The sequence below is a fragment of the Embiotoca jacksoni genome, unplaced genomic scaffold (genome assembly GCF_022577435.1).
Source record: "Embiotoca jacksoni isolate LCO1_2020_lvr unplaced genomic scaffold, fEmbJac1.0.p SCAF_20, whole genome shotgun sequence".
Taxonomy (NCBI): domain Eukaryota; kingdom Metazoa; phylum Chordata; class Actinopteri; family Embiotocidae; genus Embiotoca; species Embiotoca jacksoni.
Genome location: NW_027185341.1, coordinates 4,898,136 through 4,923,041, shown reverse-complemented (window position 1 = coordinate 4,923,041; position 24,906 = coordinate 4,898,136). Strand labels below are relative to the sequence as shown.

Here is a 24,906-nt window from a genome sequence, read left to right as displayed (position 1 = left end):
GTAGGGAGGAAGGCAGGAAAGATAGTCTCATTGACACAAGCCATAACGTTGTTTCACATCAACTGGTGTTTATCCGTCTGTTTACCAATTTAATTCACATTTCAGTATTTCAGAGTCGTCCTTGTAAACATAAATAGGCCTACTGGTATTACCGCAAGTAGAGATCTGTATTTAAGTTTTTTTGTTATGGACAGAGTGTGTGCATTTTATCCACTGAAGCATTTGCCGCATTTTTTTTTAATTTGTAAAAATATTTAAATAAGTACAATTCTTGGGAGAGCAGAAGAGGTGGTTGTTTCTGGTGTCGGCAAACTGGGGCCGGTAATTGGAGAAACTGTCATTCAAACTGGGAAGCCAGAATTTCAGTATTTGAGACAGAATTTGAGACAGAATGTCCTTTTATAGAAACAAAAAGTAAGGAATTTGCAGTGTGAAATTTTCAGCGCAGTGCACATGTCCGCTGCCATCTCACTTTGTAGATTGTCATTTTACATGCTGCTTTTGGTTTAAGCCTTATCCCAGAGCACCCTAACAATTATGATTCTTTTTATCGCTGAAAAATAACAGCTATTAAATCACTCATCAGTATTCACAAATAATCTCTCGGTAAGAGATTTATGTAAAACAAACATGAACACAGGTGATAGGACATCCAAAACACTCTCTTCAATAAAAACAGGCTTTTATTTCAAAAACATATATGTGGAAAAATTGAATCAATTCCTGAACGCCAATGTGACAAATCTTACATAAAGTTTCTCCACAAGTTTAAACAATTTTCCTAAAAATATTGAATTAATAAAAAATATCTATAGAACAATAAAATCAGATCATGTAACAATAAAACCTTGTCACATGTGGAAGAGGATAAACTGACAGTGTTGAAGGTTTGAAGAGACATCAGAGGCCCTGCACCTCCCATAACAGGATCTCATTGTACGCCACGGAGAAGAGAAGCGTCCCAGAGGGAGAGAAGCGACACGTCTGCAGCGAGTCACTGTGCTGCACGAAGTCCTGAAACCTGCCGCTGGTTGACTTGATCAGCTTCAGCACTCGCTCTGATACGACAACAGAAAACATGGTGGCAAATTCTTTACACACATGCCCCAGGCTTGCGTCACGTCTCTTTTTTCCTACTGGAACTGTACAGCGAAATATAACGAACAACAAGTTTACCTTTTGATCCCACAGCTAAAAGTTGACTGTCAGAGGAGAGGCTGATGCATGTGGCCCAGTGAGGCAGGGCAATCCTTTTTATTATCTGTAGGGAAATAAAACATTGTATGAGATTCCACACTCATTTATAGACTTCCAGCCACCAACAGGAGGCAGGAAAATTCACAGCCCCGCTATGCAGGAGGACACTGAACTGTGGTACCTGTTTTTTAGTCAGACTGTAAAAGGACAGTTCCTTCTCTACTCCGTAGCCGGTGTAGACTACCAGGCTACGGTCTGATGGGCAGAAGGCAGCCATGCTGGGTGGCAGGCTGTCACCCTGCAACACACAAATATTAGCTGCATAACAAATATAGGCGGAGTTTATTTTTTTGTACAGATATCCAAACAGGCTACAAGCACATGCATTTCCTTCCATTACATGCACAATTCTGCATCGTCCGGAGCGGTTCAAAAAACAAGATATCAAAGTAAAATTATGCTGATGAGTTTTTAATTTATCTTTAGGATTTTTTTTTTTTTTAACCAAGATATGCATCTTTGAGCTTTGATGGACATGTTAAATGCATTTCCTTCCTTTAAATCCTGTATTGTTAGCATTTACATCCTTGTTTAACATTTCAAATGTTGCCATTTCAAGGTGTCTCTGGCAAACCTGCTATTTCAGACACCAGAAAATTACAAGCTCTAGTGTCATTTTCATGAATTGTTTAGAGTTTGTTATTGTTCAGATCAGAATGTCCTTATGAGCGGTACCAGAAGCTTGATGTCTCATCCTTTTCCGGTGTGTCGTGCAGGACAATGTCGTTGAATGAAAGGGTGATGTTCTTATTTACAGCAGTTTTCCTAATGTCTTTAAGGATACCCTGTATTGTTAGATTCAACGCTACACACCAGTGAGACAGCAGTGCAACCATATGAAAGGGTTACTGGAATAGTATCAGCCTCACAATTAAATGTTGAACTTTTATAAAGCTAATGTCTCTAAACAAAATGTAGATTGAGTATGCGTGGGCCTTCAAAGAAAAGATAGAGAGAGAGAGAGCAACACAACTGCACTCAAAATTTGGAGTGACATTTCAATTCATAAACACAAACTGTTATCTTAATATCTTACTGCAAAATAGGGTGGAGCAGGAAACGACAGCCAGTCGAGCAGATCACACTTGTCCTTCGACCAATCTGCAGCCCACACACTCACACGCCTGTCGGCACTGGCAGCCAACCACATCTCGTTTCCTTCCAGTTCAAAACTCTTACACTGGGGATGAGAGGATGAATCAGCTTCAGACACATATAGATCAAATAAAATGTTGGAAAATATCACAAACACCAAAAGGAATCGTTCTCAAATTTTTGCTTTTAAACATCACAGAGGATTTTAGAGTCAACAAAAGGAAATGTCAGGACATTTTTTGTAAAAGGGGCAGGAAGATTGCAGATGTATTTTTGTTTCGTGATTCTCTGATAAATATTCAAGTTGTCAACAAACATTCGAAAGGTCTGTGTGGCTTTCTAAGACTGAAGGCTATTTCTTAATGGAATCACTTACTTGGAACCAAAGTGTTTTTTAAGGAATAAGCCGTGACATTTCATACAACTATATGTCAGTGTTGCTATTGTTTCCTAATGATTAATAGTGATTATACAGTATATAATTAGTTAATTAAAGGTTGCATTTGCTTTATTTGGTTAAATCTTTCCATGTAACAATCTTCTGGAAAACAGTTGATATATTTTCATTTTAATTAAGAGACATTTATTTAAGGTAAATTTAACAAGCACAGAGTGGAAATTAGCTATATTAGTTATAATATATAACATAACACAGAAAAGGTGACACTTGGTATAACTCAAACTACAAGGAGAATTAGTATCCCAAGAGAAGTAACTAACAATACAATGTTTGAGTTCTGTAATTGGTGTTGCAGAAACACCTCAGCAGTGTGCTTATACTTTATTTTTTAGCCTTTCGGAGGTCATTCTAAATGTTGGAGCTATTTGTTGTGTTTCTGTTGTGTATTTTGCTTCTGTTGTATTAGAAGAACATAGCAGTTTGACCGTTTGAAATTAGTATCATTATTTTAGTTAATTGAGTAATTGTTCATATTTTATTTTTATTTTGAAGGTAGAGGGCAACTTAGGCACATCAGGTGAATCTACATACAATATACTGTACGAGTAGGACAGCCTGGCACCGGGAAAAGTTTTTTTTTTTTTACCAGGGTGAGGAAGGCAGCAGATGCCAACGTATTTTGTTTTAAACTGCATTAAATGTTATTCTTGCCTGAGTAATGTCATATTTTTGCTGCTTAAGATTTGTTGATTGGTGCCTCAGTGGCCGTTTGAGTTCGATTATTTTTCATCATTTATTTTGAGGACAAATCCCCATTTCACTGACCTCTCTGACTGTTCGTACTGTGCTGCTGTGTTTTGCTCTTAAAAAGCTTTCCTGCTTGGTCTGATTTCAGTGAGCTGACCTGTTCATTCACACACTGGATTGTGGTAATCATCGCTCCTTTGTGGTCCCTGATGACACGAATAGTGGTTCCATTTACTGGGCTGCTGACAGCGACCAGACCATTCTTCCCCGCTGAAAGGATTACATGACCTGTAGTGGGCCAAAAAACAGTTACAACACCAAACTGGATTAAACATAGCAGCTTCAATGTCCTATTAAACTGTGGTGCGACCACAAAGACTTGATTATGGTCCTTTGAATTTGAAGAGAAAGTCCTTCACCTGACTACTCTAACTTCATCATTTATGCTATTGTATAAAGGAGAAGTAAATGGAGACAAAGAAGATTGAGGGAAAGTAAGGTGGTGCCAAAGATATCATTACATTTCATAACATACAAACTCCTCTAAAGCAAGTAGTATGATTACTTTAACTATGGTAAATGCACATTTATGGCACTGCTGTTGCCTCTCACCATTGGCAGAGTACTGGATGGCAGTGACAGCCACAGTATGAGGATGCAGCTTCATCTCCATCTCTGTCGAGGTGAGCTGGAAGATCCTGACGGTCCCGTCACTGTATCCTGCAGCCACACATGTGCTGTCTTTGCTAGAAGAAGGGCTCCAGCACACACAGCCACAGGCCTGACCAAAATAAACACATAGGCATTGAAGTATATGCAGGACCTGATGTCATGTTCAAGATTAGAAACTGTTCTTTACGGGACTACTCTTTGAATTTCAGCTTGAATTATTCTAAAAGCACTTCTTACATCGTTTCAAATCACTTTGAAATAAAAAATAATGGAAGCACCAAAATAATTGGACAGGCACTAAAACATCTGTGTCAATTCTATTAGTGTGGGTGTTAGACTTTTGGTTTGGTGCTTGAAAACACAAGTGTAAAACAGACCTAACACCCCTATTTATTACCTGGTTGAGCACCTGGAACTGAACCACCAGTTCATAGCTCGAGGTTGACCACACCCTCACGCTGCCGTCCTCGCTGCAGGTGGCAAAGTGGCTCTCGTTGCAGCTGAACACGACATCATTCACCTTTACAGCAAAGAACGCACACAGAAACAACCACGAGGACATTTTAATTTTGCTACATTCTCCTGCTGCCCTCACAATTACTTTACCGACTAGAGAGTTTTCCACAGTCTCCAAGGCCTAGTGAGAAAAATCCACCCCTTTGGTATGAGGAAGACTCTGAATTTTATAAAGAAGCCAATTAAGTGAAGAAAGACAACCATATTTTACCATTAAAGTGTTTCCATTAAAGTGTTTCCATTAACAATGGAAACACCGGATGTGCATATGGTTGTTTTTCATTTCCTAAAGCTCACATCAGTACCTTGGACTTGTGCCCGCTGACCAGTCGGATGTTGCTGTTATCAGACCAGTTGATGTACCACAGCGTTCCTGCTGTGGTGCCAACGATGCCCATGTCCATCGTGTTATCGAATGCTGCACTGACCATTGTCCCATCCACCATTACCTCTCGCTCCAACACCACTGTTGTCCTGCTGAAGGAGACACAGGAGATCCAAAGCAATGATACAATTATTAAATGTGGACACGATGATAGTGTGCCGCATTTTCATTCTTCACCTGGTTCAATATTCTGGTTAATTTGTTATAGATGCTTTTTATGCCTCCGCGACTGTGACAACCATATCCAGAGCAATTATGTTGTCCGGGGTATCTCAGGAACCCCTGAGGGCATTTTGTCAAATTTGGCACAAACATTCACTCTGTCCCAAGAATTATTTTAGTTTTGTGGGCAGTCAAAGGTCAAAGGTCAAGGTTACTGTGGCCTCATGTTGACCAATTCTTTTGAAGATGCTATCTCAGGAACGCCTAAAAGGAATTTCTTCAAATTTGGCACAAACGTTCTCTCGGTCACTAAAGATGTACAAATTAGATGTTGGGGGTCACTGCTACCTCACATCTGTCCAATTCTTGTAAACAAAATATTTCAGGAATGCCTTGAGGGAATGTCTTCAGGTTTAGAACAAACATTCGCTTTGACTTAAGAAAAAACTGATAAGATTTTGGTGGCAAAACGTCAAGGTCACTGTGACTTCATGTCCGTCCACTATTGATATATCTAGGAAAAGTCTTGAGGGAATTTCTTGAAAAGCTCAAAGATTACTGTGACCTTACAAAAACCTCGCATCACATTACTTAATAATTCATACACTAATTATGACAAAATTTCACACAAATCCCTAATAGGATAAAATGGTGACGTGATTATATATAAGGATTCCTTCAAAGCCTTTACTACCATTGATATTCACATTAGTCTGGACAGATATGGATGTAAACTACAACTTGACTGGCTGGCGGAGGCATACGACCGCAAGGTAGTAATGCTAGTTTATAAATGATAGAGAACTTACAGCAAAGAAAACAAATATTAGTCCACAGGTGACCCAGGAGGAGTGGAATATCACCATAAATACTGCATTATCCATCATTACAAACTTATATGAGCCCACCTTATAATGAAGAGAGACACTGACAGCCCTCACATTGAGCACAAGGTATTTTTTAAAATGACAGCTATAAAGTCACATGGTGGCGAAGCAACCCTTCGCCTTTCTGCACAGCAGGCAAGCAGTTTTATGGGAAGGTTTTCTTGCCCTTCCAGATCTGGTCTTGACTTCCACAGCTCCCATTAACTGACATTTCTTAATGACATTTCACACTGTGAAAATTGCAAGAGGAAAGTGTTTTGACATTTTATAGCCTTCGCCTGCTTTTTACACATCAATTAGTATTTGGATTTTCATCAGTTTACAGTTCTCAATGACAACTCTCGACTGCCCCAAACCTTTGAATATGCCACAATTGATGTTGCTTTTTTTCCTTTTTTAAGTTCATGAAATATAAATAATGTTTATGTATCAACATTTGGAAAAGGCTCATTTTTATGTGTGTTCACTGAAGGGATATTTACCTCTTTCAATTGAAGTCAAAATAATACACTGACATTTTGACCACTGATCATTGCAGAGGGCTGTAGTGGATAGGTACACCTTATGTCTAGGTCACGGTGGCAGCTGGTTGAGCAAGTTAGTTCAAATGTTTATCTTCCCTGCAACATTTCCAGCTCCCCCATGGAGCATCCCAGGGTGTTCCCAGACTAGATGAGATAATCCCGACAGTGTTTTGGGTCTCCCCTGGGTTTTCCTAATAGATTGACGAGCCCGGAAAGTCTCCAATGGATGGCGCCCCGGAGGCATCCAAGGCAGAGGCCTAAACCACCTTAACAGGCTGCTTTCGACGAGAAGTAGCAATGGCTCTCGTCCCTCCAGATGTCAGCGCTCTTTAGGCCTATCTCCAATCCCGAGCCCGGCCACATTGCAGAGGAGATTCGTTTAAGATGTTTGTATCCGCGACTTCATTACATCGGTTGCTACCCAAAGCTCAGCCCCATAGGTGAGGGTCGGAACGCATATAGACTGGTAAATCAAATGCTTCATCTTCCAGCTTTGCTCCCTCTTCACAAACACAGTCCAGTAGAATGCCTGCTTTCCTGCTGACGCTGCACCGAGACACTCTCCTGCTCCATCCTACCCTCACTCGTGAACAAGAGCCCGGGATGCCCGAGCTCCGCCTCTGTAATCTGGCCAAGAAACATGGCCTCAGACTGGGAGGTGCTGACTCTCATCCCAGCCGCTTTACAGTCGACTGCAAACCACCCCAGCGCAAGCCAGAGGTCACAGTCTGATGACGTCAACAGAACTATATAATCTGAAAAGAGCAGAGAAGCAATCCTGAGGCCCCTAAACCAGAGACGATTCCCCACAAAGAGCACTTAACCAGCATGACTACGACGACATTCTGCGGCAAAACATACCATGATATCAGGTTTGTGCTTACTGGGACAATCTTTGGCTTTTCAACAGGACAACGACACAAAACTCATCTTTAGGAAATCTTAGGGCTATTTGACCTAAAATCAGAATGATGGAGTGCTGACTTAAACCCAAATAAGATGGTTGGGGATGAGGTGGCCCAGATAGTGAAGGAAAAGCAGCCAACAAGTGCTCAGCATGAGGGAAATCCTTCAAAACCGTTGGAGATGCTTTCCAGGTCAGATCCCCAAACCACCTCGAAGTGTAGCTGAAGGTGGTTTGAGAGAATGCAAGATATCAAAGTAAAAGTATGCTAATTAAAAAAAATTAAAAAAAGAAAGATTATGTTTTCTTTTACTTTTTGTTTCTTACATAATTCCTATGTGTTAGTTCATAGTTTTGATTTCTTTAGTTTTTTCTTCTACAATGTCCAAAATAATAGAAAATAAAGAAAAAACCTTAAATGAGTTGGTGTGTCCAAACTTCTGACTGGCATCGTGTCTGTCCAACACTTTGGATAACTGAGACATCACACAGCTCAAAATGCAGCAAATTCTCATTAAGGTTACAAAAGAGGGAGCTGCTGCGAGGTAGTAATAGATATTTCATGTGAAATAGCTTTTTAAACTGACTGGTATTATTGACCGGATGAAACATTTATTTAAAAAATATATCCAGATCCAAAAGGCTGTTGTGCACATTAGACAAACATCCAAATATAAGAATACCATCAATGTTATCCAACATTCAATTTTGTAATGATTTTTGTTGTTTTTGTTATATCATCCTCTACCTCTCTATCATTAACAAGACTCGTGGGAGGTGTACACATACACTTTATAGAAGTCTGTGATATACACTAACTGCACTGGAAAAATAATCACATGGTAAGACAATAATATTATGATCGCACAAGATAATTAAAGAAAGAGGATACCACCTTGATAAGACAAAGGAAAGATATAAAGAATGAGCTACAGACCTGTCTTTTACACTGCAGACATTTTGCTGAGGCTTCATGGCCTGTACAGCTTCTACCTCCCACAGTCGCAGCCAGCGGGTGTTGCTGCCTGTCAGCAGACGGCTCCCTCGACACAGCAGCACGCCTGCACCAAAAAAAACATTTATAGAAGGGCAAAAATACAAGCAACTCACATGACTAAAAGAACAACGGTGCTGTATATATTTTTCTGAGTTAAACCCCGCTTTCTATTGTCATCCAAACTAGATGGTCAGAATGTAGCGAGTGCTCATTTTTACCGATCTCTCCCTCATCGGCTTCCCAGGTCATGAGGCAGCACTGCGTGTTGACATCCCAGGCGCAAACATGTCCTCGATTCGTGCCGGTGAACAGAAAGGTGTCCATGTGATAGCAGAGAGCCGTCAGCTCCACATCACCCACCTCTGACGGGGCGTTCGCCCTCTGGACCTGCATAGGTGAAAGAATGGTCAATCCTTGTGCACCAGAGTCAATACAAGTACAGTCTCTACCCATTCAAAAGCTAAACGTAGTGTTTTACATTCAATCGTCAATTCATGTAAGCGTAACACATTTTGAGCCAATATAAATGATAAGTCCTAGAATCATGAGAAGTGTGTAGATCACGGGCAAATCGTTCCATTTGCTGATAAAGATTGTTGCGTCTTCAAAAACTCCAGAACAGGTGAGCAAATCTTGAGCTGTGATTATTAGCGTGTTTCTCTGTGGTCGTTTACCTTGAAGTCTACATCCAAGCCTTGGGTGTGGATGAGGCAGAAGTAAACGCCTTGGCTGCCCACACAGGCCATCTGGCTGGCTGCTGAAGGGCTGAAGGCGGCGTCGTGGATCGGTCCCGACATACTCGCACCGGACAGCAACTGGAAGTTCTTGGTGCTCCACAATGCCACCACTGGGTTGGAAAAGTCTCCTTCGCAGCGTTGCGAATAATCAGTGGTCAATCAGAGAGTCATTTCACTTGTCAAGTTCCCCCAAAGATAAAGTTTCGATGCACAGAAAATGCTTTTAACTGAGTGATGCAAATCAATACAAATTTTACGTACCAACAGAGAGAAAGAAGCGGTCATCCCTAGAAAATGCCAGACTCTGCACCGCCCCTGTGTGGTAGGAGATGGTATTACAGCAAGTTCCATTCTGGACGTCCCAAATGCAGATGAGGCTCTTGCTGCCGTTACTGCCGCCAGCTGCAGATGCCACTGTCTGGACAAGCGGTGAGACAAACACAAAATTTCACAAAACACAAAACACAAAAGTTGGTTCATAAAGCAAAAATGTTGTAGTCCCAGAACTTTCTCTCAGCCCGTATTTGGGCTGGTGAGAGTTAAGGGATTGAAACAGTCATTTAGACCACAAACATTAAAGAACAACAAAGACATTTATACAAATTCTGGCACCTATGAGGGATGCTACATTTAGCGTAACAGCTGTAGTTTTTTTTTGTTATACTTTGACCATATCAGAGTTAGTGCTAATTACTGGTAGAAGATAACATCTGATGGCACCAGCTGTCATTTCATATGATGAAATCAACAAAAAACAAGAAGCTCCCATTCACGAGAAGTTTATCATTATATGTGTACAGTAAATTAAAAAACAATATGCCACTATAATACAGACCTAGATGAATTTGTTGGTTCTATTAAAAACTAATTAAAACAATGCTTTGAAAGAAAAAATATTAAATTAAAAGCCATTTTGTCCTGTACACCTACTGCCTTTGGTAAGTCATAGGCTAAAGCAAAGAACGTGTGAAAAGACAAAAGCTCAAAACCGTGTTAGGAAGACCTGAGTGGACGATAATGTCACTACTGCTCATATCACTGTCCTACATACAGTGTTTTATTTCATTGTAAAGTCGTTGAATGAACAACGTACCTGTGCATCATTTGTGAGAGCAAGACAAGAGATTTCCTCGCTGTGGCCCTGCAAGTGTCTCTGAATTCCTGTGTGAAGGTACTCCACCACCACCACACAGCCGCAGGAGTATGCAAACAAACCTGCAACAGAAATGAATCAATACCCAGGACCTCGTTTTAAAGGCTGACATCAAAGATGAAGTGTTTTGTGCATTTTGTATAATTTGTATTTCCATTTAAAGTTTCAGTTTTTCTATTAAGTGTGCTTCAAGTTCATTTTATTTGTTCAATGCTAAAGCTATAGTACAAACCAATTCCTTAACCAGAAGCAGAGTAAGAATAAACAATAACCAAAGAGTCCTGACCTCAGGTGGACTTTACTGGAACAACTAAAGACCCTGATTCGTTCCCACATAATACAATATTTTCTTTCATCATATCATGTTAACCTTGATCAGGGCTCCACACCATGTTTCCACGTCCATTGCCATTGTAGCCAATTACTGCTTTCAGCTTAATACCCTCTTCTTCTGTTTGGGGAGCTACCACAGTCTGCAGCAGAGAAAACAGTAAGACAACAGCAAACATCCAAACACACTCAGTCACTGCAGTTTATCATTTAACAAAATGCTCTTCACCTGATCAAGAGAGGAGGTCTTGAAACGTTGGATAAAGTGTCTGTAACAGTCTGGACGTACTGCCGTCTTCTGTTTCACGTCAACTAAATGACAAAACGACACAAATTAAAAGAAAGAAAATGCTCAACTTTGGCATTAAGAAGAAGAAAAACAACAGAGAGGCGATTCAATGCTAATGGCAGAAAAAACAAAAATAAAACCACCCGGTCACTTACCAGTGTCCAAGTGATCGGTATTAAGGAGAGACATGTCGACCAGGTCTGTGACTTTGAGGAAGGAGACGGCAGGTCTGGGATCAGAGAAACCACCTGGACCAGGGTCTTGGACTGGACTGGTTGGGATTGCCAGGGTGTCATCGCAAATAGACAAGGAGCTCAAAGCTTCATGAGACAGGACAGAAAATATTGGTGCCATTTTAAATGCAAAGTTTACTCCACTTTGTATGAAAACTATTCATGCCATTATTGTTGAAAACATCCTTTATTCAGTTTTGGTGCCTGAAACCTTTGCACAGAACTGTGTATATACTTTATGCAGACTTTTCTGATATAAACATATACACCAGAGTGGCAGGCGGTGTATTCTTTGTATATGCAAAAGAAATCAGCAAGGCCATGTAAACAAATCAGAGGTAAACACCTGAAAGCATATGCATTTCTGTCTTTCGGGCACTGCTTGTTCAAATAACGGTTTTGGAAATACATTGCCATTATGTGAACGAGTCAATCATGCATTTTAGGGAAATGAAGTGGGAAAGAAATTTGCCTGGAAACTTTCATACTATGCAGGCTGCACCTGTGTGGACAGTTCCATGTTTGTTTTTGTTATTTAGGCTCCATACTTCAGAACATTCATTCAGTCAGAAAAAGCCCTTTTACAACACTGTGCCCAAAGTATAGATGCTCAAAAGTAATTGGACAGATACACATGAATGCAAACAAAACCATCTCATTGAATGTTTTGTGGTAGATCCTTCAGTGACTACCTGAAGTCTTACACAGACATCAGCAGAGAAGTATGCATCTTTCCTGGTGATTTCAGCTCTTGCTTTTTGTGGAGTCTCTCTGCCTTTTGTCTGGTATTATTTGTTTTTAAATTGAATTGAAAAAAAAAATGATCCAAATACACCTGTCACTTGAAACAAAGGATCAAAATCAAGAAGCACACAAGAGAATTAAAAAAAATATCTAGTGATGACATTTTAAGGAAATGTCATGAACAGTAAGAAACACAGCAAATCTGTTCTTTTTAGCTGACCTTTTAGTGACTGAAACGGCATGACTTCGTCAAACCATCGCTGCATTATGAACAGGCATATTTGCAGATTTTTCTAACACAACAATTTTTCAGAACTCAGCAAGACATCAAGCAGAAATGTGTGCACGTGAAAACTTTGAGGTTAATGATACAGTTATCAGCAGATGGGATTACTAGTTGGTGATTTAAAACAGGGACAGAAAACCTACCTACTTGGGCCACTTGGTCAGTGGTGCTGACATCCAGGCGTGGTGGTGGTGAGGAGGGGAGGGGTGCTGTCTGTCGAGGCATCCCGTTGGACAGCTGCCCTCCACTCACTTCAGCGGCTGGTTGAATTGTTACATGAAATCACAAGACCAAGTATTTATTTGAAATTTTTGAAGCAAGTACATCATATATTATTATAGCAAGACTAAACTGAACTATAGTCTACAAAGGTTACCTGCTTTTAAAGTTGAGGTGTAGTTTGCTTTGAGAGGTGAACTGTGAATGAAGACAGTGAATCAGACATGTGCTAACAGAGGTCACGCAGTGGAGATCATACATTAATCAGTAGATTCGAAAGGTGATTATTACCAACTGTCAGTCAAAGGTTTAGCAGGATTTGCCAGGAAGTCCCAAAGGAATATGGCATCTCCGACTGAGATCACACACTGCTGATCAGGAGTGAAGCTGACCTGGCGAATGGGCTGACTGTGGCCTATAAACATCTGGTACAGAGAAGCACATTTCAGTTATAACATTAACTACTAATACTCCTACTGCTGAATAATATGAAGACAACATGCTTTCTAGGATGATTAGCAATAAAGCGTTGTACTACATAACTACACAATAGTGACTACAGTCAAGACAGCTGACCTGACCCATTATGATGTAATACAGTACTTCTTAACTGGTCTTGCCTCAGGACCAACATTTTTCCTTTGTCATTAAGTGGCAAATAAATTTAGTCTTTATTTATTACTTATTATTACTTTATTACTTATTTCACAAAAAATACAACCTGTGTTTCAATTATTCAACGGTTAACTACCTGTGAGTTCACATTGAGCTGCATGTTGTAATCCCACACTTTCACAGCATTGTGTCCGGCTGTCAGCAGGAATCGACTGTCCTCACTCACAGCCAGGGACGAGCACTGGTGTTTGTGCACCTTAGACAACTGTCAGGACAGAAATCCAGTTAGAAACACTCTCACGTGTTTTGTTTTTTTTTTTCTATTTTCAGACACGTTTCTATTACAGAAAACTCTTCGAACCCCGTCAGCTCCTTGTTATATGATACCACATGGCTCCTGATAGTATCTCAATTAAAGCACCAACTTCTGACTGTTTTCAAAACCCAACGGCTTATTCTTACAAATACGATTATAATGATGCCATGTCAATGGACCTTTTGGACTGGGCTATACATGTTCTCACTAATTTACAGACACTTTAACATCACAACTATCAAGCAAACTGGGTTATTTTTCAAACACAAAGACGAACAGATATTAGTAAATGCTCAATCCTTGACCCCATAAATACGTAATTTATGGCTTTTAAGAGTTAACATGTTCAGCTAATGTGTTAAAGTTCAGCGGAGTTACCTCTCGGAGCAGTCGGCCTGTCTTGGTGCTAACCCAGAGGATCTTGTTCGCCGATGTGGCGACCAACAAGTGTTCGGTGGAGGCCGTAGAGAAGCAGACCTTCAGAGCAGAATCCAGACGGGGGCTTTCTACATCCAAAATACTCACATCTACACGTAGCAACTAGAAAGACAAGGCTTGGGTCAGTGTGTGCACATAGAGTATGAACGCAAAGCAAAGCTGATGAATATAATAAGTGGTCAGAATGGGACTATACTATTTGATCTTGGGAGCATCATCTGTATGGGATATAAATGTGGGAAAACCACAAAAAGACAATCACATATAACCAAAATCTATGTGAAATCTCATCTTATTTTACTCGAGCAGTGCGGCATAGGGCATCGTGCTTTAAAGCGACAGTGTGCAGAATACCTCATCCAGAGACCGTGCATCAGCGATGGTGACAATGTACTCTGAGGGACCGATGAAAGCCAGGCAGCGGCTGTCGCTGCTCACCGTGAGAGCATCCGGAGCGCGCTCAGTTCCTCGGGCCACCACATTACCTAGACAGTTAGGTGTGGAGTGAATCAAACAACACCAATGATGCAAGTGTCGGCCAAACTTGTGCCTGTAATTTTAACCAGCCAGTTATTGACCTTTAGGGGAAGATTGTGCCCAAACATTTGCAAACGCCAAAAACTAAATATGTAATTTGGCATACAGTTATATACAGTAAGCAAGTGTATGTAACTCATAGGTTTGTCATTTTCATATAATCTATTCCATGGAACAGTTAGTTATTAATGGTTGATATCGTGCCTGCATGAACGTTTCCTTTATGATTCAGATGATTAAAGTTCATATTTATGATGTATATAAATGTAACATTTAATGTCCTGACATTAATTCAGGGTATGTTTGTGCATTCATATACATACATGCAACTCTGATCACATTGTGATCTTCCTCAGAGGAGTTATAAAGTGCCAGGGAACCCTGGGAGTCAGCGCTGTACATGAACTCCCCATCTGGAGAGAAGGTGAGACCCACCACTGGACCTCCGTGCTGCCTGATTATATACGCAATAACACAAAGAAGCAGCCATTATTCTCTCATCTCATAACAAGTACAGGTCTATTTATAATTATGCCCACATCCCAGAAAATAAGTGAATGTCTGCTGCTGGAGGTGCTTTCTAGTTGGCGATGACGTACTTATGTTCAGCCAGCAGCTCGGCAGTGGAGATGGAGAAGACTCTGACGACGCCGGAGCTGAAGCCGCAAGAGAAGATCTGCTCACTCGGATGGAAGGCCACAGAGCAGGGGCTGTCCTCTGACACGAAATCATACAGCTAAACACGGGAGACAAGACAGACATTTGTTTCAGAAGTAAAGAAGCCAATTGTAACAGAGGCTGTGTTTCGTTTAAAGATATACTCACTGACAGGGTGCAAAGTCACACAACAGTTACTTCAATGAGTTTCTCTAAATAGTTTTCTTTGTGGTTTAGTTTGCAGTTGGAGGTCAGTATTTAACAAACGGACCGAGCTTCACCATTTTTTTCATCGTGACTAATTTTTTTCAAACAAAAACGTACACTGTCAGAATAATTAATAACATGCTATAATCCCTTATGATGTTTTCACACAGAAAGTGTTAACAACAAAAAAAAATCTACACACTACTGCAGTACCGAATCTATGAAGTAATACTATAATTCTGTTCATTCTATAATTATATAATTCTGTTCATTGGACTGTGCTGACAGGTCATCATTGTAAATGAGAATTGGTTCTCAATTGATTTTACCTGGTTAAATAAAGGTAAAAAAAAAAAAAAAAGTAACATTGGCCTGAATCATTTTGGTTGATAGACTGTCGGCAGGTAAAAAAAGGTAAAAAAAAATAAAAAATGGAATTGTTGTTTCTGAAAAAACATAAATGTGGTGCTGACTGACCTGATGCAAGGAATCCATATTCCAAATGCGCACTGTGCCATCAGAGGATGCTGATGTGAGCTGCCGATGAATACCGTCCACACTGAAGCCGAGCACAGTGTCTGTGTGTGACCTCATCAGGGTGTTATAACCGCGGCTGCTTACATTAAGGAACCCCAGGTTACCAGTGGAAGTGGCTGCCAGGACCTGAAGGCTGTCAGACGACACTAACACCACGCTCACAGGTCCCTCGTGCTCTGGAAAAAACAGTGACAAGTGTCAAGAGTATTTTCTCCAAAAGGCTTGTTTTGTCTGAGTGAAGATGTGAGAGTGAACATCTTCAGTGTATCTCATATTAATAGATATGAATGTCAGTGCACAGTTCGTAATAACAGCAAGATTCAAGAGCAGAAAAAGGTCCAGAGGTTATATTATATCACGGAGAGGCCAAGGGAGCTACTGAATCCAACACTGTATCTTGTTAGTGATTCTCAGGCTACTTTAAAAGTTAATACTTAACACTGAGTATGTTTACAGCTTCATATTGTTGGATACAATTTTACAACAAAGACACTTTAGTTTCAATGCAGTTTAGAGTGGGAGAGTGTAATCCAGGTATTCTCTGAAGCTACAATATACAGGTGTCCCCTAAAGGTTTCATATGCAGAATATCTATCTTAATTCCTGAGGAATTCAATATCTTATTTTCTATGTCTTTTCATGCCTGTAAATCACCTTGAATTGCCTTGTGTCTATTCCCTAAAAGTCTCACAGGCTATCGATAGATATTCGCTAGCTGGCTGCAGATCGTGTGGAACCAACCCGTTCCTGTGAGTCAGTGCGCCGCACTCCTAAACTCCTAACTTCAAACTTTTCAAATTGATTTTACTAGGTTTGTCAACAAGGCCAGATGCAACCTAACAAACACACCTGACTGCAAATAAGAAAAAAATATATGAATTTAAGATTAAAGCACAGCCTGTGGAGAGGGAGCAGTGAGCTACTGTTACATTGCTGCAGGTAAATGTTAAGCGATGTCCCGCCGAGCTTACCGGCCTCCAAGAAGACGGCAGAAAAATCAAGAGGCCAGAGCCGCAGGAAGCCGTCTTCAGAGCCTGTGGCACAGAATGATGAGGACACACTGATGCTGTGGATGGCAATGCCTGGACCTGCGACGATACACACACACACACACACACACACACACACACACACACACACACACACACACACACACACACACACACACACACACACACACACACACACACACACACACACACACGTGTATCTAAATGACTCGTGTTGTGAGGACATAAATCGGTTTGCACAGTCACATTATGGGGATTTCACTCCCTTTTGGAGACAAAATGAAAGTTCCCATGTTGTGAATTATTACATTTTAGTCTGAAAACTTGATTTAAGGTCAGGGTCCAGTTATGCTAGGCAAATAGTAACCATGGGGAGGGTAAAGTGTCCAGCACATTTATGCAAGTCAATGTGATGTCCTCTGAGGTGAAACACAACCCCTGCGAAATAACAAACACTTTCTCTTTCAGACTTCCAGACCCACCTGCGTTAGAAGTCCACTTCTCCCTGCGGTCGGCATGCTGTCTCTGCGCAGGCAACAGCCTCCTCACATTTCGAATAACAACTCTGCTGTAGTCGATCTCAAAGATATGGCCACTCCGACTGCTGGCGAATCTATGGGAAGACAGTCACCGGGGGCAAAAATAAATCCTCTTTTATTAATAACCTTTTCAGTGGATTCAGATTAGACTCGTATTTCTTCCAATGCTGATTAAACCAAAGTAATTTCAGTGATATATTTGTACACTCACAGTGTTCGGTCATCAAGATGTGGGTCAAAAGAGTTTCCCTCCTCAAAGGCCACATCTGTGAAGTCCATTGAGTGGTACTCGCCCAAGTTGACTGGACAGGAGCGCAGCGTCCCGTTCCGCACTCGCCACAGACGAATATTGTCATGACCACATGACACCATCCTGAAACCAGCACAGATTACCGCGTGGTCTTTGAGTTCTCATTTCCTGATGAGCATGCATTAAAACTATTTCTTTAATGCTGCTGCAGCGAGACACTTCTCACCTGCTCTCACTCTCTTAACTCACTACACCAAGAATACCTAACAGAGAAAATGAGTGCGATAATGGACCAACATCTGTCCAAGCATAGCACAATTATGAGAGCCTCCTTGCAGAACACCTAATTCCTCCCTTTTTCAGAGACATAAAAGACCACAGTGCTTTTAGAGCTTCTCGAGGTCACAAGCTCTGTCAGCCATCTGGCTGATGTGCCCTATTCTGGGAGGGCTGTACTTTTGGGAGTCTGCCAATAGATCACACAACCTCCTTGCTGTCATCGCAAACTGCCATGGGTACATCTATGAATCATACGATGCTAATGTGGCATTCTAACGGCGACATGACATTCTTTTACGCCCTATAGGTAGTAGAAGAATTCTCACAGCTCTTTAGCATATCCCTGCATTCATTTGTGGTCTCACCACAGGAATCTATTCCCTCTGCATAGTTTTGTTGCTGCTGTCGAACTATTTGTGTTTAAATGTGAGTCTGAAAGAGTGCAATGAGTCAACCAGTCGACATGAGAGCACTACAACCTCCTAAATGAGGCTCTATTGAGAATGTATTGCCTGTCTATATACCCATGTGTATGTGGTGTGTAAATACTGTCAATAAATTTCTGTTTATATGAAAAACAATGTATCAGCGTGTGCATGATATTAGGTTCCAAAAACTAAAAGAGTAGCAAACTGGTGTCTGAAGATACATTTCTATCCTATTTGCTACAAACCAATAACATGTTACAGTCTATGTAGAGTGTATAATGTCATTCGCTGCCAGCGTTATTAGATTCGAGCATTAGAAACACAGCACGTCACCAACATTTACTGTCCCAAAGAAATGGGAGAATACATCCACAAAAATGCTTCTCTATATGTAAACATAACACTAAACACAAAAAAAAAAAAGATATAAAAGCATGTGAGAGGCTGGGTACCTTGTATCATCAAAGAAGGCAACCTTCATGGTGTTTATGTCCACGTCAGTGTGTGCTTTGGCTAAGATGGTCACCTCTCCAGTCTTGCTAACGTTCCGAGTGTTCCACACCACCACCATCTACAAAAGGTTGAATCAGGATGACCAACAGGGACAATCAGCAAGCAGCTTTGTAGAGTCACACAATTCTAACAAAGCCAGCATGTGATACCACAGGATGTCATTAAAAATTATTTAGATGAGTCAGTCCAGGCAATAATGTGAGGTGTGCTAATTGCCTTTACAGACAAATGAGAAAACAAGCTGTTGAATTTTCATGAAGGTAAAATTGCATTAGCTTACTGTTTTATTGTGGCTGTCTTTGCCTACTGCGCAGAGAATACCGCCGCCATACGAGAAGCTTCAAAATGGAAAGAGATAACATGAGCTTAGACTTGATTGTCCATGCCAAATGACTGTGTATACACGAGTGAATGTGTGTGTGGTTGGTTACCTGAGACAGGATAACGAGTGAGCATGAATCCTGAACATAGCCACACAGTTTCCTTTGTGGTAGTTCCACACTCGAACTACACTGTTGTTGCCGATTTGTGCTGAGGCCAGCAGTGTAGTGTTGCCATTAAAAGCTAGTGCAGACACCTAGCGAGAAAACACATGGTCAGATGTTGTTAGAATGTAATAAAATAATATAAATAAGGATCTTATTTAGGATGGTATCAGAATCAGCTGTTCCATCATCCACAACGCAAAGACACATCACAGATCTTTTACCTTATCAGTGTGCCCGACAAAAAATCTCTGCTGGTTGGAGGATATTGTCATGGAAACGATAATTGCATGACACGGATAGACCACTGCATCACCTGATTTAGTCCACAGCGCCTACAGTACAAAATCATACAGCAATTAAACCCCCCTTGCACTTAATGTGTTTTATTCTTGACTTTCAGAAATCACACTATATGTGAAGCCAAGCTGATAACAGCTAAACAAATGAACATACGCATTTAGAAGTTGCTCCTCCAAAGCCGATGATTCGATTGAGCCTGAGAATCGGGTCAGGGAGCAGCATCTAATAAGGACAGCAATAGAAGTAAAAGGGAAAGATTTTATAAAGAGATCTTAAAGAAATTCTGTCATGGCACCTGTTTTATTTTCACACTCCACTGTCCTCGTCTCTTACAGAGAGACGGGATGTGGAACAGGACTGCACACAAACCGGAAGATAACAAAGTCAACAGTTTTTCTAGTGCCGTGCTAAACTGTGCAAAAGACATCATCAGCAATACAAAGATGTACATGATGTAGTCAATAGAAAATTTATTTTCTTATGCTTTCACATTTGATTGAATGCTTGTCGAGTAAACATCACCTCTTCTTCACTTTCACTTTCACTTTCCTCCGCATGTTTACTGAGGCCATCCTCAGGGTGCACATACACATGAACTCCACCATCATCAGCATCCCAGGGCGACCTGGATGTGAGCTGTTGTGAACTGGAGCTTGCTGACTCCTGTTCCCAATCCTTCTGCTGAGTGGACACCACACCCAACTCAGGTATGTCGGTTACCACGGGGGTTTGATTTCTCTGGAGCGGAGAAAAACAGAGGAAAGAAAACTTAAAAGAAATCTAAATATCAGCCTCCTAGAAAAGTATATTTGCAATAAAAGTGCTCAAGAACAACCACTAAAAAAACATCATGCTGAGTGTAAACAGCAGAGCCTGATATAAAGTGCTAAATATTATCAGTCTTACTAAGTTTGGGGTGGTGATCTGCTGGATGAGGGACACACGGTCTTGAACCACTTTCCTGAGGTTGACAAAGCGAGGCTCCTCCCTCACAGGGCTTCTTCGGTTGGAGGCACACCCTGGGAAAGACGGAGATCTGAGAGTCAGACGTGTGCAGTGCTTTACTATTAGGATTACCTTTAGGTGTAAAATAGTGGCCCACTTTGAGCCCATATACTGTATTTGTCCTGTAATAGAGATTATTTTTTTTTTTTAAAGCTCTAGTGGCTTTGGTTTATTTCAATTAATAAATAATAAACATAATTTAAGATGTAAGAGCAGAGTGAAAGCAATGATTTGTTGTTGTTTGTTTTTGGTGCACGGCAAATCAACGATTTAGAACTTCTTGTTAAAGCAAGTGAGAAATAGGGATGCACCGATCTCATCCTGATATCGGTGCAGTACTGACTTAAACAGTTGGACTGGGGATCGCCGACAATGGGCTCGATTGATTAAATTCAATTTTAACACTATTTTGCCTGAAGGAAGAAGGAGGGCTCTAATAAAGTGTCAGCTGTTTAGAGGTATTTAAAGCTGTGACGTCAAGCCTAATGTTGCCTTACAAAGAATGATTCCAGTCTCCTCCACACAGTGAGGTATGCATCTCATTAATCAAACACTGGTATCACAGCAGTACTCCATATCAGCTGATACCCAAAGCACAGGTATCAGGTTGAATCAGTGCATCCCTAAGCGAAAACTTTTGAAATTTTTAGACAAAGTGTTAAAGAAACGAGTTTGACCTAAAGAGCATGACAAGCAAAATGGAGATCTCTAAGTACAACATGAATGTAAATGATGAGCAGCGTATTTTCAATAACTTACTAGCCTCTAGATGTGAATTGCCTTTTTGAATGGAGTCAAAGGGTAACTTCGTTCCTTCTGAGGGAAACCTGTAGGGTCAGGACAAGATAAAGGACTCCATAACAGTGCACTGAGATAAAGCAGATGACTTATCTTTTTTTTCAGTCAATACTAATTTAAGCAACTTGTGTTTTGAGCAAACAAATCTGAAAGGTAGTGTCTCTGGAATAACAAAAGGAAAATTCCAGCCTTTAAACAGTCTTGTAGGGCTTCATGTCCACACTATCTCAATCTGAGGTATGGACCAATATTTTTTTATTTTTAAGACTGAACGTCTCCTTGTATAATAGTTAATAATATTTGTCAGCTCATGTATGAGGCCGATTTCGACCACTTCACATCAAAAATTCACATTTTCATGCATGCTTAAAAGTGGTTCGGAGTGGATTTTGCCTTAACTACAATGACAATGATGCACTTTGTGTTCTCTGGTGAAGTAACTGTACTTGATGTGATCATAGAGGTCATGCCAGGAGCCTCTTTTGGGCACAGGGAATGACATCTCTCTGGGCATGGGACCAGTTCCCTGGGAGGACGTCAGACCCATAAGTTTAGCTTCACTGAAGGAAACTCCTGTTGAAAGAGAAGGAGAACATTGTTGTGTAATCACAAATTTGGGGATGCACTCTGATTGAACCTCACACTGACTGATACGTATGTTAAAGAAATATGTCTTCATAATCAACTGTATTTCACCAAGGAACACGTCTGTTCACTAAAGTGAGTGGTTGGATTCAGGCTTTAAGATTGAGATGTCTCCACCTCAAACCAAAAGGAAACAACCAGCGACTCTCACATATAAAATCAAATTGTGCCTGCATATTTCAATGCAGTGCAGTACAGAATAAAAAGAAAGACAGCCATAGTTTTGGTGGAAATTTAAACAAGAAAAGTCTAGATTCTCACCTGGATCTAGCTGCAGGTCACTCGTGAACATGTTTTTAACAGACATGTTGGCACACAGCTTGATGCTCTTCAGGTGATTGAAGCAGCGGTCGAGGTAGACAGAGAGTGCGTACTGCAGGTCCAACATCAGACAGGTCCAACGCACTGAAGAGGGAGCTGGACCCACCAAGCCTGGACCACAAAAGAACCCAAAATCACAGCCAGTTCACTGCAAGATTATTCCTTTTAAATAAAAAAAAAAGTATATTCATTGATCAAAAACATATGAGCACTTGCATGTGTGTGCATGTATTTTACCATGTCTTGCAGATTTGGAGGTGTGGTGGTAAACTGAATCCTTCGCAGCTCCACACAGAAACGGAAACTGAAGCCATGTAGCTGTGGACTTGAACTCTTTGAACATGTTGGAAAAGGAGACACGGATGGCGTGGCCCTCCTACACATCACAGCACAGAGAGAGTCCCATTCAATCAGTGACATCTTCAATGATATATTCTTCACTTTAAGTAGTATTAAATGCTACTGAAACGCCAACACGTAAATACAAAAAAAAAACCACACTTTTTTAAAATGTGTGTTACAGTACATTAACGCTAACAAGGAGCTGTGGGATTAGTTTCCCTTATGGATTTCAAAATAAACTACAGTCACATGACTTCCAATGCAAATAAAAGGACTTGTTAAATGATATATATCGTTTAGATGGCAAAGACACATCAACACTCTTAATTTGATCACAAATTGCACACATGCGCAGGATCAACTAATAAAATCAAGTCTGAAACCTCTGCAGCGACATCCAGGTGGACCACGAAGTATTTGCCGGCCGTGGGCCTGAAAAGAAGGTAGAAGAAGCGCCCTGTCAGCCCCAGAGACTGGTTGCTGTTTTTGGGAACCAGGATGTAGCTGTTGGCGGGAACAGGACCCCTGATCAGGAACACTGGACACTTCAGCCTCTTGTCCTGTTGGATTATGTGGTGGACCAAAAGTCAACTAAATTTAATCCAAATACTTACAGTTAATAAAATGATACAACTTATATATTTTGAGAGACCCACTCTCACCCTGTGTAAGAAGACTAACTGGCAGTGGTGGAAAATAATGAAATACATTCAGTCAAGTATTGTACATCAATACAATTTTGAGCTACTCGCTTCACTACATTTCAAAGGGGAATATTGTCCATCTACTTCACTACATTTATCTGACAGCTTAAGTTACTTTTAAGATGAAGATTTGTCCAAATGGATCATATAACAAGCTTTTCAAATACAATTGACTTCTGACGCTTCACAAAAAGTAGTGTGTAGTCCGAGTCAAATTTCAGATGTCTTGAGTTTATAACAGCACCACCAAACTTTTTTTTTAATGATTTAATTTCAATAAATGTTCAAATGATCCAATATTTTACCAAAAAATCAACACTTATAGAAAAGTGTAAAAACTGAAAACAGATTTGTGGATCAGAGCTTCGTTTTTTTTTTCTTCTTTCCTCTCCCAGTAATCATGTGGGTTGTTCCCCCGAGATTCATCTGCTGTCCCCGTTTATAAAACTGGATATAAAGTTGTTTAAACCAGCTCCACCTGCAGAAGCTACAACACTAACATGCTGCTTACACCCTGATGCTTCAGTATGAATAATCTAATGGTGTCATATAATACATAATATTTGAAATACTTACGTACTTTTACTCAAGTAAGGATTTTTCATTGACTTTTACTTGTAGTGGAGTATTATCAAACCGCTGTAATGGTACTTTCACTGAAGCAGAGGGTCTGAATACTTCAATCACTGCTAACTGATAAATGCTTGAATTGAATTTAAATGTCTGAAGCGTAGGGTGCGGGTTACCGTGTATGTTGACACATCCCCCTCTTGTGCCGACCTCTTCCACTCCTCGACTCTGACATGTTTGAATATGTTCACGTAAGGATGCTGCCAAGCTGGAAAAAAATAAATAAATCCAAACAGGGTTTAGAGACAGTTAGCTCAGACTTCAGGGTAACAAGTGAACTTGCACTCGCACTAACTGTGGTTTGTAGTTCTCTCTCACAGTGTCTGCTGCTGCATTTGATGTAGTCGTAACAAGCGACTTTAATTCAACACTTTAAAAAGTTCATTTTACCTTTGGAAGCCATATCGCAAACTTAAAAATCCACCTGTTGACGTCTGGGTGTTAGCTAGAAAGAAGACAGTTCACTAAAGGATTTGAGGAAGCTCCTTCTCCGTCCTCTACAGATCAGAACAATACGACATGTTGTTATTTCACATTATGACTGAATACGAGTGCTTCTCCAGTTCTCCCGGGCACCGAGTAAACAGCAGTTATGTCCTTCCCGCTCCAGCCTCCGCCGTTGCCAACGACAGCACGATGCCCATGACGTCATGACGTATGTGCGATCCTGGTGCCTCTGGGTAATGACGTTTTTCGAGCTCACTGAAGGGACCTGAAGAGAAACTGATTTTGGAGAAGAAAAACAAACCTATACATTACCTTACAAGATATGTTGTAAAAGACACTGGATACAGCTTTACAACCCTTATT

General features: G+C 40.7%; 1 protein-coding gene across 1 annotated transcript; it reads right to left on the bottom strand.

Moving 5' to 3' along the window:
• Positions 1-671: 671 nt before the first annotated feature.
• wdr90 (WD repeat domain 90) lies at positions 672-24,652 on the bottom strand. Its single transcript, XM_069155792.1, has 42 exons — positions 24,487-24,652; positions 24,213-24,304; positions 23,146-23,322; positions 22,658-22,796; positions 22,361-22,531; positions 21,901-22,027; positions 21,416-21,483; positions 20,558-20,670; positions 20,174-20,389; positions 19,805-19,873; positions 19,573-19,683; positions 19,295-19,440; positions 19,144-19,201; positions 18,803-18,921; positions 17,605-17,766; positions 17,337-17,467; positions 16,816-16,878; positions 15,785-16,020; positions 15,043-15,179; positions 14,767-14,897; positions 14,261-14,391; positions 13,847-14,008; positions 13,289-13,417; positions 12,829-12,962; positions 12,695-12,735; positions 12,462-12,578; positions 11,211-11,375; positions 10,996-11,078; positions 10,807-10,909; positions 10,377-10,498; positions 9,545-9,701; positions 9,221-9,411; positions 8,765-8,933; positions 8,487-8,610; positions 4,993-5,164; positions 4,569-4,691; positions 4,112-4,280; positions 3,657-3,787; positions 2,294-2,437; positions 1,379-1,495; positions 1,177-1,261; positions 672-1,058 (listed from the first exon to the last, which is right to left on the bottom strand). Exons 1-42 carry the CDS (start codon positions 24,497-24,499, stop codon positions 901-903), a joined length of 5,406 nt encoding a protein of 1,801 aa, XP_069011893.1. The 5' UTR covers positions 24,500-24,652; the 3' UTR covers positions 672-900.
• Positions 24,653-24,906: the final 254 nt, after the last annotated feature.